This window comes from Archocentrus centrarchus, chromosome 15 (genome assembly GCF_007364275.1).
Source record: "Archocentrus centrarchus isolate MPI-CPG fArcCen1 chromosome 15, fArcCen1, whole genome shotgun sequence".
NCBI classification, from domain to species: Eukaryota; Metazoa; Chordata; class Actinopteri; order Cichliformes; family Cichlidae; genus Archocentrus; species Archocentrus centrarchus.
This window is the reverse complement of record NC_044360.1, coordinates 27,826,891-27,840,228: the sequence shown is the minus strand read 5'-3', so window position 1 is coordinate 27,840,228 and position 13,338 is coordinate 27,826,891. Positions and strand designations below refer to the sequence as shown.

At 41.9% G+C, this 13,338-nt stretch overlaps 1 protein-coding gene, 1 non-coding gene and 1 pseudogene across 2 annotated transcripts; 1 reads left to right on the top strand and 2 right to left on the bottom strand.

Annotated features, from left to right (window-relative positions):
- Window positions 1–1,919: 1,919 nt before the first annotated feature.
- trnaa-agc (transfer RNA alanine (anticodon AGC)) lies at window positions 1,920–1,992 on the bottom strand. Its single transcript has one exon. It is a non-coding gene; the product is annotated as a tRNA-Ala (tRNA).
- A 204-nt stretch (window positions 1,993–2,196) lies between these two features.
- LOC115793610 (protein FAM49A-like) lies at window positions 2,197–6,682 on the top strand (annotated as a pseudogene).
- Window positions 6,683–8,061: 1,379 nt separating this feature from the next.
- LOC115793609 (cingulin-like protein 1) lies at window positions 8,062–11,053 on the bottom strand. The gene is made up of 2 exons (XM_030748656.1): window positions 10,371–11,053; window positions 8,062–10,016 (listed from the first exon to the last, which is right to left on the bottom strand). Exons 1-2 carry the CDS (start codon window positions 10,566–10,568, stop codon window positions 8,445–8,447), a joined length of 1,770 nt encoding a protein of 589 aa, XP_030604516.1. The 5' UTR covers window positions 10,569–11,053; the 3' UTR covers window positions 8,062–8,444.
- Between the last annotated feature and the right edge of the window lie 2,285 nt (window positions 11,054–13,338).

The window sequence follows — 13,338 nt, the reverse complement described above, 5'->3', positions numbered from 1 at the left end:
GAGCGCAGCTATATACTTTCTGAGGTGTATGCAGATACATTTTAGCCCCCCACCCCCTGCCCCCAATCTCGCACACACACACACACACACACACACACACACACACACACACACACACACACACACACAGCAGATAGTGAGCAAACAGACATGTCGCGATCGAGCGCGTTCTCGAAAGCGCGCGCTGGAGCGCCTAAAGGAGCACGGGGCGCCTGATCAGCGCCGTGCCTTCTGTTATTGATCATATCATATGTACAGCTGTTAAATACAGAAAATGCCGACTAGAGAAACCAATTTCCCCTCATCGCTTTGGCGCCTCCCTGTGCGGCACCCCTTTGCATTGCATATAGCTCATACCCACTTTTTGCACCACTGCTGCTGAGGCATATCTGTTGCAAGATGCCCCTCTGCATCACATGCTCTCGGTGAAGACGGACGCATTTTTCTCTTCTCCCCAGCCTTCCCTATCTGCCCCTGCTTGTTGCTGCTTCGCTGCTTAGAGCATCTCTTCACACATCCCCGAACTGCAAATTAAATTATGGATCTTGTCAGCTGGTCTCTCAACACTACTGATGGCCAAATTCTCATCACGAGGAGAATGGGAGAAGGGGAACCCTCTTTCCTCTGGTCCGACTACACACCCGGCTGGCTATGTTATGGATTCCTGTGGGGATGGAAAATAACGTTCCTGGCTGCACTGTGTGGACGTGGCATATATATATTGATACCAGGATTTCTTTTCCCGAACATAGTACGAGATGATTTTTTTGAACCTACTTATCCCAGTGTATCTCCTTCTGTTTTCCTGCTAAAGTTAGCGCCGGTTAAAACGGCTGCATGACCTCAGACACCTGTCCCCCCCTGTTTTTGTTTGTCTCTGTGTTTGTATTTCTTGGATGGGTGTTCTGTTAACTGTAATTTCCCCATTGTGGGACTAATAAAGGTATTCGTATTGGTATTCAGATTAAGGATCAGAATAGGAAGTGCTGGCACAGCTGTTAGAGAGGACCTCAAGTTACTGCTGTTGGAAGTTGATCTTCAAATGGATACCTTTAAAACGTTGTTCAAGATAAATTCAATGAATACATCAAATATAATTAAATATTTAAAGTGTTCAGTTTTTTCATATTACCTTCTGTTGTATTATTCATGGTATATGCCACATATATGTCTTACATACATTTACTTCCCTGAGCAAATTTGTCTGGAAAATAACATAACTGATTAAAAATACAGAAGCTTATAATGTTCTGTGTCATCATGAACTTTGTATTCTGACTGTACAATGAACCACACTGATGAAGACTACACAATGATAGAAATGGAGACTTCAAGGTCACCCTGTTGTTGAAATTCTCTGCTTTCCACATTCTGTTTTGTAAATGATGTAATCAAGACTGATATGCTGTGACTATATGAAACTGTAAGTTGAATTAGAATGTGCCAGTACTTCATGCCATCTCATGGCATGAAGTCTGACCCAGATATCTGAACTGTTTGAAACGGCTTTATTAAATTTAATAGTTGGACTCCTTATTCTGATCTTTTTGTCATTCCTGTTCGATGAAACGAACACGGAGAAAACTAAAGGCTTAAACAGCAACACACACACACACTTATTATTTAAATTCCTTCATTTCACTTTACTGTTGCTCAAAAAGTTAAATTATTAGTTTAAACTAAATATTTTTGTGGGCTTGTCATTTTTTTGCATTTACATTTCCGTTATTATTAGTATTTGCATTGACTGGTGGGGCAGCGTTATGAATGGGTGTTTCCACTAAGCCATGATACTGTTTGAACTGCAACAAAAATGCACCATAAGCCAAGTGTGTAAAACGTGAAACAGGTGGTGCCAATACTGATTACTACTATAGTAGTACGCAAGGAAATATATGCCCCCAGTAACAATTGGTAATTGGAGGATGAGGGCATCGATCCCGCTACCTCTCGCATGCTAAGCGAGTGCTCTACCATTTGAGCTAATCCCCCATGTTCATGGTGAGCGACCGTAGCGACAAACATCACAAAGATTCTTAATGACCCTAAAATAATGCAGTATTGAGTGACTGAAATGTGCTGTGACACCTTATATAAAGGGTAGTATAGTGTTGTTAATAATAATAATAATAAGCCAGCCTCCAACATAACCAACCAAGCCCTTACCTGGAACCCCCAAGGAAAGAGAAACAGAGGATGGCCAGAAAATCCCTGTGCCGTGACCTCGATGCTGACACCAAGAGAATGGGGTACAGCTGGAACCAGCTGGAGAGAAAGGCCCAGGACCAGGATGGCTGGAGATCGCTTGTTGACGGCCTCTGCCCCGGCAGGGGTAATAGGTAGAAGCCATGTTTGTAGGGTTTTTCCCTTTCATTGTGCAAAATTTCTGGAGCAGAACATGGGTTTATGGCAATTTACTGCAAGCTGGGCTACATTTAGCTCTGATAAAAAGCATGTTTAAAGCACCACCAGCCAGAATTGTTAATACAAGGTAGGATGAATCCATACTTTCTTGTTGTTTATACCAAATTCTGAACCTACCATCCGATTGTCAGTGCAGAAATCAAGACTCATCAGACCAGGCAATGTTTTTTATCTTGTGTTATCCAGTTCGGTGAGAACGTGCGAATTGTAGCCTCAGTTTCTTGTTCTTATCTGACAGTGGCACACAGTGTGGTCTTCTGCTTCTGTAGCCCACTTGCTTCAAGGTTTGATGTCTTGTGCACGAGCTCTGTCATCAGAAAGAGTTTCACCTGGAGAACTGCTGCTCACTTTATCTGGGCAGTATCTGGGTGTTCATCTAAACAATAAACTGAACTGGTCAGACAACACCAATGCACTTTATAAGAAAGGTCAGAGCAGACTCTACCTGCTCAGGAGACTGAGGTCCTTTGGAGTGCAGGGGGCACTCCTGAAAACATTTTATGACTCTGTGGTGGCATCAGCTCTTTTTTACAGTGTGGTGTGTTGGGGGAGCAGTATGACTGCTGCTGACAGGAAGAGACTGGATAGGCTCATCAATAAGGCCAGTTCTGTCCTGGGCTGCTCTCTGGACACTGTGGAGGTGGTGAGGGAGAGGAGGATGACAAGAAGGTTGTACTCTATGCTGTCAAATGACTCCCACCCCATGTATGGAACTGTGACAGCCTTGAGGAGCTCCATCAGAGACAGACTGTTGCACCCCAAATGTTTGAGAGAGCGCTATCGCAGGTCCTTCCTGCCTGCAGTAGTGAGACTTTTTACCCATCACTGCTCCCAGACATAAGAGTGTTTTGCTATGTACGTATCTACACTACTGACATTTGATTGGTCACATTGTCTGTATTGTCTATACTGATCGCAATCTCTATATTGTCTATACTATACATAGTGTATACATAGTCTATACTGCACATAGTGTATACAGTTTTATTTGTAATTCTGTATTTGTATTTTCTTAATTATTTTTATCTTTTAATACTTTCTTATTGTGTTTTTTTATTGTGTTTATAGTATCGTGTGTCTGTACAATAGCTTGCTGCTACTACACTGAAATTTCCCCATTGTGGGACAAATAAAGGGATTTGTATTTCTATTTCTATATGTTCAACTATTCAATTATCATGGTGTGCCTTTATGTGTGCCTTTATGATTCATTCTTGTACAGGTCTTTCTGTTTAGCAGATAGTGAGCAAACAGACATGACAGAGGACGATGGAAGTGAGAGAGCAAGGAAAATGAAGGTTGCCCTGAGGGTGATGGGAAGAATGAAGAGCAGACAGATTTGTTCCATTTGAATGATTTATCTTTTCTTTGTTTTGGGCCTTTATGCTTTTGAACCATTGCGCTGTATGTCAAGAAAGCTGGTCGTGTTCTTGTTCACTTGGATACAGTTGATGTCTTTGTTATGCAGCACAGCAGCCTACGCATGTTCTTAATGTGTTAGAAAACTAAGAATATCATTTTTTACTTGAATGAAAATGAAGAAAATAATGCACTATTGTGGGGATATTTCAAACTGTGCAGACTTATGGGCCTATCCTAGATTTATTAGATATGGTAAATGAATAGTTCATCACTGGCTACCCTAAGGACCACAGGAGATTATTTGTTAAAATAAGTAAATTAAATAAATAAATAAAATCAAAAGATGCATGAGAAAAGATCAAGAAAGGAAGGGGGCCCACAGAGACTGCTTCTATATAGGGCCCAGAGTTCTGTGCTACACCCCTGATTATTATTGTTGTTTTGTGAGTATTATAAGTTATTTTAAAGCCCTGATCTATATGAATGAAAAGAAAGCCATGACTTTCATTTCAGTGGTCAATGGAACAGAAGTACTGCATGCATAGAAAATTATATAATGTAAGAATGGATTTTGGTGACATGATCGACATCTGTAGCTCAGCTCAAAGAACAAATGCCACGCTGATTCACATTATGGATACAATAAGACAAGAAAACGTTAAAAAAAGAAAAGAAAATCTGCACTTACATATTTACTGAGACACCTGCCACCACACAGCTGAAACTGATGTGAATGCTGCAAATCAACCACTACCCTTTTTTACCATTTTAGATTTGTGTGAGTGCAATTTCTCGATGCTGTTAAGTCCCCGTTGAGATGTGTGTGTGTGATGTTTGATGGATGTGTTTGATTCTGTTTTGTTGTTTCTTTGTTTCCAGGCGATTCAAAACCCCAGCCTGCAGGAGCGAGAGTGGAACTCTGTCTGCCCGTTGGTCATCAAGCTTGAGACGTTTTTACAGCTTCTCTCTCAAAGTAGGTGCAGTCACACTGCTGAACAAATGTGTTGGGACAGGATTATTACTTCCTTTTGTTAGTCAACAGGTTATGCCATAGGTTTCATCTTAATGAGTCACTTTTTAGGTGATGAATAAAGATTGAATTCGCTTTTTAAAATTAGTTGACGTCTCGTGTGTGTGCGTGTGTGTGTGTGTGTGTGTGCGCACGTGCGCCTGTGTGCGTACAGAGGAGTCCCTGCCGGAGTCCCTGACATGTCCGCCCCTCACGCCCACTCAGCACCTGGAGAGGAAGCAGGCGCTGGGCAAACAGTTCGCTGAGATCCTCCACTTCACTCTACGCTTTGATGAGCTCGAGGTCTGTGGAAACACTCGAGTTAAACTCATACACACACTCAGTCTTGTACAAGGCTACATGACGCTCATCAGTGTGGAATAAAACTGGAGCCTCCTGTTTGTTTCTGCCAGAGATGTATAAAGTACTGGAGTAGAGGAGTGGAGTAGAAGTACAAGTACTATATAAAAAAATTGACTTGAGTAAAAGTTGAAGTGTTCTTTCAACACCATACTCAAGTGGAAGTACAGAAGTACTTCAATTTTTTTGGTACTTAAGTATTGCAAGTAGAAGTATTTCAAAAATTGCTACTCAAGTACCGAAAGTACAAGTACAAGTAAAAGTACAAGTACTGTGTATATTAAAGAAAGGCAGTCAAAAGTTTGATTATCATTGTTTATATAATTTCAAACATTTGAAAGGCACAATGTATTTGGCTGAAGCTGGAGTACAATGATAAAAGGCCATACAAGTGTTTACAAAAAACCAAACACAAATAAAACATCTCAAAAGGCCAGAGGGGCAGTCCACAGAGCAGCTAAAAGACAAACCTGGACAAGGTGTTCCTGGGACGTCATCCATCTCGATATCGGACAGTAAGCTGACGCGTTCTGTCCTCAATACTTACAAGCAACAGCGCAAAAGGCGGAGACGAAGCCTGCGTTTTTTTTATAGGCTTGATCGCTCAAATCGCCCAATGATGAGCCAGCTTCATAAACCGTGACAGCGCCATCTACCGCTCTGGCATTGATACTATGACTTGGGGATGATTAATAACGTTTTCATAATAGTAACGAGTAACGATTCAGCACGTGAAAAATGTATCGGAGTAAAAGTATTAAATTAATCAAAAATATATAGTGGAGTAAAAGTGAAAGTAGGGGAAAAAATATGTACTCCAATAAAGTACAGATATTGCATTTTAGTACTTAAGTACAGTACTTAAGTAGTTCTACTTCATTACTATACATCTCTGGTTTCTGCACCCACAGTTGGACATTGAGAGTGAAGTCAACAATGAGATGGCTAACAGGATGTCTCTGTTCTATACGGAGGCCACGCCCATGCTGAAAACACTCAGCAATGCAACCACAAACTTTGTGACAGAGGTAAAAGTGCTGACAGCACATGACTGTGAGCAGTCTGACTAAGAGAGCGTGTTTGTTGTTAAGCAGTGAGGAGTGTAAGGGGTCTATCCACAACACGTGACTGAAACAAACAGTATTACTTACTTACTGTGACCTACTGTGTTTGCAAAAAAAAAATAAAAATACTGACTTTCAGACTTCTGAAGTCGACTTCTACATGTTCATACAATGTTATCTGCTGCACAGCAGAATCATGGCTAGAGATTAATGTCTAAAGTTGCTCTTTTATTCGTGCAGCAGGGTTCATACGCCTGTTTCCACAGCCTCTGTTTTTATTTCAGGTCTGAAAATATTTGTAACGACCACTGCTGGCTCATTACGATAACTGATGTTATCGTAATGATTTGTGATCATGTGTGATTTGTACTTTGTTCAGAACAAGATTCTTCCACTGGAGAACACAACAGGCTGCCTCAGCACCATGGCCAGCGTCTGTAAAGTCATGCTAGAGACACCGTGAATTAGGATTCTCTCTTTCTCACACACACACACACACACACACACACACACACACACACACACACACACACACACACACACACACACACACACACACACACACACACACACACACACACACACACAGTAGGATTTGCAGCTTTTGATTTGCTGACAATATTGATGCGCATGTCCACTAATAAGAAGCCAGCTGCTCTCAGTACCACAGTACTGGTGGTTTAGCTCTACCAGTAAAGAGTTAGGCTGGAGATATGAAGGTCAGCTTTGATGACCATTTTCCTCAAATGTCTGTTTTTGAAGTTTTGGCATAGAAACACATTTGCCATATTTTACTGTAAAACAGGAATTCTTATACAGTATAAATGAACGTATACACATTGACACAGATGTTTTGATTTTTTTTTTTTATTTGATTTCAAATTATATTTATACAATCCATGTTTAAAATACATGATTCCCATGTATTTACATATTTGCTGAGTCTGATATTTGATGCCAGTGAACTTATCAGTTTTTGGTTTAAAGAGCCCCCCAGCAATCAGAAGATCCCCTGTGAGCAAGCGCTTGGCGACAGTGGCGAGGAAAAACTCCCTTTTTAAAGGAAGAAACCTCGGGCAGAACCAGGCTCAGGAAGGGGCAGCCATCTGCTGCGACCGGCTGGGGGGGGCGTGATGGAAACGAGGAATGGTCTTTTAACCTACCACTGATAAGTTCAATGACATATTTATATAAATGTGATGTTTAGGACATGCTGTTGGTGAATTTTGTGGCCAATTAGGTGAAGCAGCCAGTGACGCTTCTTCTTTTTTAATCTCCTGAAAGGTGAAGAGATGGGAGAGGGGAAAATGAAGGAGATGGAGGAACGGTGGAGGAAGAGCAGCCTATGTTTCTCCAGGTTGAGCGGGAGAAGCAGCAGAACCTCAGCTGGAAAAAGAAAAGACATGCTTTCCCTTCTTTTTCTGGCGGTATTCCTCTAAATCTTTGTTTTGGAGGATGAGTCTTTTGACCTCACTGAAGATTTGTGCATTCTCTTCTTCCAGTTTGGTGCATTTTTTGTGGAGTTCTTCTAACTCTTTCTCCTTTTCAGAATGCTTTACCTTCAGGTCTTTATATTTCTTACCCTGTGCTTTCATTGCCCTCCTGATCTCTTCTACCTGTTGCTCCTTCTCTCTTTGCAGTTCTGCATTTCTCTGCAGTGCTCCATCAAGAGTTACCTGCAAACCTTTAGTTTTTTCCTCACCTTTGTGAAGCTTCTGTTGTGTTGCTTCACACCTTTCTTCCAGCTCTTTAAGCTTGTATTTTGTCTGGTTGTGTTTTTCTTCTAACTCTTGAAGCTTGGAAGAATAGCTTCTTCCACATCCCGAAGCTTCTGTTGTGTCTCTTCATGCTTCGCTTTGATGTCTTCAAGCTCGCACTTCATCTCCCTGTGCTCGGCTTCCTGTTGTTGCTTCTCTTTTATCATTTCTCTATTTGTTTGCAGTGCTTCGTCAAGCTTTCTCTGCAAATTTATATTTTTTTCCTCAGTTTCTACATACAGGCCTGCCATCTCATCAACTGCCGCTTCCATTTGTTTTTTCTCTTCAGCGATGCCCTCTAATTCTTGGAAACGCTGTTGCAATTTTTTATTTCCTACCAACAGGCCTGTGATATGCTGCTGTGATTGGTTAAGCAGAAGCCCCCAAATTTCATTTAAGACCTGTAATTCAGGGTTGTACTGCAGATGTTTACCAGTTTGGTCCTGTGAGGAAATTTCTGGGAGGTCTTTAATTTGGGCCTCCAGCTGTCTGGTCTTGTCCTCCAGCCTGTGTTGCATCTCTTTGTGTATTTTTTTCCAAGTCTTGAAGCTTCTGTTGTGTCTCTTCATGCTTCGCTTTGATGTCTTCAAGCTCGCACTTCATCTCTCTGTGTTCGGCTTCCTGTTGTTGCTTCTCTTTTATCATTTCTCTATTTGTTTGCAGTGCTTCGTCAAGCTTTCTCTGCAAATTTATATTTTTTTCCTCAGTTTCTACATACAGGCCTGCCATCTCATCAACTGCCGCTTCCATTTGTTTTTTCTCTTCAGCGATGCCCTCTAATTCTTGGAAACGCTGTTGCAATTTTTTATTTCCTACCAACAGGCCTGTGATATGCTGCTGTGATTGGTTAAGCAGAAGTCCCCAAACTTCATTTAAGACCTGTAATTCAGGCTTGTACTGCAGATGTTTACCACTTTGGTCCTGTGAGGAAATTTCTGGGAGGTCTTTAATTTGGGCCTCCAGCTGTCTGGTCTTGTCCTCCAGCCTGTGTTGCGTCTCTTTGTGTATTTTTTCCACGTCTTGAAGCTTCTGTTGTGTCTCTTGGTGTTTTGCTTTCACGTCTTCAAGCTCGCAAGCCATCTCCCTGTGCTCGGCTTCCTGTTGCTGCTTCTCTTTAATCATTTGTCTATTTGTTTGCAGTGCTTCGTCAAGCTTTCTCTGCAAATTTATATTTTTTTCCTCAGTTTCTACATACAGGCCTGTGATCTCATTAATTGCCGCTTCCATTTGTTTTTGCACTTCAGCGATGCCCTCTAATTCTTGGAAACGCTGTTGCAATTTTTTATTTCCTACCAACAGGCCTGTGATATGCTGCTGTGATTGGTTAAGCAGAATCTCCCAAACTTCATTTAAGACCTGTAATTCAGGCTTGTACTGCAGATCTTGACCTGGTTGGTCCTGTTGGGAAATTTCTGGGAGGTCTTTAATTTGGCACTCCAGCTGTCTGGTCTTGTCCTCCAGCCATTGTTGCGTCTCTTTGTGTATTTTTTCCACGTCTTGAAGCTTCTGTTGTGTCTCTTGGTGTTTTGCTTTCACGTCTTCAAGCTCGCAAGCCATCTCCCTGTGCTCGGCTTCCTGTTGCTGCTTCTCTTTAATCATTTGTCTATTCGTTTGCAGTGCTTCGTCAAGCTTTTTCTGCAAATCTTCATTTTTTTCCTCAGTTTTTTCAAACAGGCCTGCCATCTCATCAGCTAATGCTTCCACCTGTTTTTTCTCTTCAGCGATGTTCTCTAATTTTTGGAGACGCTGTTGCAATTTTTTCTTTCCTTCCAACAGGCCTGTGATTTGCTGCTGTGATTGTTTAAGCAGAATCTCCCAACCGGCATTTAAGACCTGCAAGTCAGGCTTGTACTGCAGATCTTGACCTGGTTGGTCCTGTGAGGAAATTTCTGGGAGGTTTTTAATTTGGGCCTCCAGCTGTCTATTCTTGTCCTCCAGCTGACTATTCTTGTCCTCCAGCTGACTATTCTTGTCCTCCAGCTGACTATTCTTGTCCTCCAGCTGTCTATTCTTGTCCTCCAGCTGTCTATTCTTGTCCTCCAGCTGTCTATTCTTGTCCTCCAGCTGACTATTCTTGTCCTCCAGCTGACTATTCTTGTCCTCCAGCTGTCTATTCTTGTCCTCCAGCTGTCTATTCTTGTCCTCCAGCTGTCTATTCTTGTCCTCCAGCTGTCTATTCTTGTCCTCCAGCTGACTATTCTTGTCCTGCAGCTGACTATTCTTGTCCTCCAGCTGTCTATTCTTGTCCTCCAGCTGTCTATTCTTGTCCTCCAGCTGACTATTCTTGTCCTCCAGCTGTCTATTCTTGTCCTCCAGCTGTCTATTCTTGTCCTCCAGCTGTCTATTCTTGTCCTCCAGCTGACTATTCTTGTCCTCCAGCTGTGTATTCTTGTCCTCCAGCTGTCTATTCTTGTCCTCCAGCTGTCTATTCTTGTCCTCCAGCTGACTATTCTTGTCCTCCAGCTGACTTTTCTCCTCCTGCATTTTTTTAATGATATTGTGCAGGTCTTGATTTTCCTTCTTCGTGCAATCTAATGCCCTTCTGAAGGATTCAATGTCAGCAGAATGACTCTGTCTTGGGTGCTGAGACATGTTGCAATTTTGATACACTGACGCTGTAAATGTTTCCAAAAGTTTGAACGCTGCAAAAATTAAACTCTGTCAGCTGTGTTAATGCTTCTCTGGCTTCTTATAGATTTGAGCTTCGAACGAAGCGCCTCTGATGTTTTGAGCCGAAAAGAATGACGTCACAAAAATAGAATAGAGGGGGCGTGTCTAAATGAAACCTGTGCGGAAGCACGTACGGTTTTGATCACGTGACAAAAGCCAAAGGAGGCCCCGTGTTGTTTCTGCAATCACGTGACTGACTCATTGCGTGATTCGAGTTGCTGAAAAAGACGTGGGAAATAGAGGAAGTGTTCTGGGTGATCTGAGGTGAGTCTGACCCATTGTTATAGCAGCATAATCAGAAGCACCTGGATCCACACCTGTACACATTAGAACTTCAGTTTGAGTGCACCCTGCCATCATCAGTGGCACCAGGATTCACCATGGCAACGGGTAAATAAAGAGCAGCGCCGCTATTTGAATCCGATGGATGGAGGAGCGCACGTGTCAGTGTGGAGCATGATGAGTCACTTTAATCATCTTGACCCACTCTGTCTATGCTTGAAGTGTACACACAGCTTTTATTGAATGGGGTTAATGGAAGACATTTTATCAAATATTTAAGAAGTGGTATAGCCACTTTTAAATATTCCCTCAATTTTCACAAGCTCTTTTCTGGACAAAATACATTTGTTTCTGTCCAAAAACCTATGGTCCACATGGATGTATGCACATATAAGTCTTCATTTACAGTCTAACAATAACACCAGCTGGTGGACCATAGGTTTTCTGGAATTTCATTTCAATAACAATACCTTGTTATCAGGAGCGCAGCTATATACTTTCTGAGGTGTATGCAGATACATTTTTAGCCCCCCACCCCCTGCCCCCAATCTCGCACACACACACACACACACACACACACACACACACACACACACACACACACACACACACACACACACACACAGCAGATAGTGAGCAAACAGACATGTCGCGATCGAGCGCGTTCTCGAAAGCGCGCGCTGGAGCGCCTAAAGGAGCACGGGGCGCCTGATCAGCGCCGTGCCTTCTGTTATTGATCATATCATATGTACAGCTGTTAAATACAGAAAATGCCGACTAGAGAAACAATTTCCCCTCATCGCTTTGGCGCCTCCCTGTGCGGCACCCCTTTGCATTGCATATAGCTCATACCCACTTTTTGCACCACTGCTGCTGAGGCATATCTGTTGCAAGATGCCCCTCTGCATCACATGCTCTCGGTGAAGACGGACGCATTTTTCTCTTCTCCCCAGCCTTCCCTATCTGCCCCTGCTTGTTGCTGCTTCGCTGCTTAGAGCATCTCTTCACACATCCCCGAACTGCAAATTAAATTATGGATCTTGTCAGCTGGTCTCTCAACACTACTGATGGCCAAATTCTCATCACGAGGAGAATGGGAGAAGGGGAACCCTCTTTCCTCTGGTCCGACTACACACCCGGCTGGCTATGTTATGGATTCCTGTGGGGATGGAAAATAACGTTCCTGGCTGCACTGTGTGGACGTGGCATATATATTGATACCAGGATTTCTTTTCCCGAACATAGTACGAGATGATTTTTTTGAACCTACTTATCCCAGTGTATCTCCTTCTGTTTTCCTGCTAAAGGTAGCGCCGGTAAAACGGCTGCATGACCTCAGACACCTGTCCCCCCCTGTTTTTGTTTGTCTCTGTGTTTGTATTTCTTGGATGGGTGTTCTGTTAACTGTAATTTCCCCATTGTGGGACTAATAAAGGTATTCGTATTGGTATTCAGATTAAGGATCAGAATAGGAAGTGCTGGCACAGCTGTTAGAGAGGACCTCAAGTTACTGCTGTTGGAAGTTGATCTTCAAATGGATACCTTTAAAACGTTGTTCAAGATAAATTCAATGAATACATCAAATATAATTAAATATTTAAAGTGTTCAGTTTTTTCATATTACCTTCTGTTGTATTATTCATGGTATATGCCACATATATGTCTTACATACATTTACTTCCCTGAGCAAATTTGTCTGGAAAATAACATAACTGATTAAAAATACAGAAGCTTATAATGTTCTGTGTCATCATGAACTTTGTATTCTGACTGTACAATGAACCACACTGATGAAGACTACACAATGATAGAAATGGAGACTTCGAGGTCACCCTGTTGTTGAAATTCTCTGCTTTCCACATTCTGTTTTGTAAATGATGTAATCAAGACTGATATGCTGTGACTATATGAAACTGTAAGTTGAATTAGAATGTGCCAGTACTTCATGCCATCTCATGGCATGAAGTCTGACCCAGATATCTGAACTGTTTGAAACGGCTTTATTAAATTTAATAGTTGGACTCCTTATTCTGATCTTTTTGTCATTCCTGTTCGATGAAACGAACACGGAGAAAACTAAAGGCTTAAACAGCAACACACACACACACTTATTATTTAAATTCCTTCATTTCACTTTACTGTTGCTCAAAAAGTTAAATTATTAGTTTAAACTAAATATTTTTGTGGGCTTGTCATTTTTTTGCATTTACATTTCCGTTATTATTAGTATTTGCATTGACTGGTGGGGCAGCGTTATGAATGGGTGTTTCCACTAAGCCATGATACTGTTTGAACTGCAACAAAAATGCACCATAAGCCAAGTGTGTAAAACATGAAACAGGTGGTGCCAGTACTGATTACTACTATAGTAGTACGCAAGGAAATATATGCCCCAGTAACAATTGGTAAT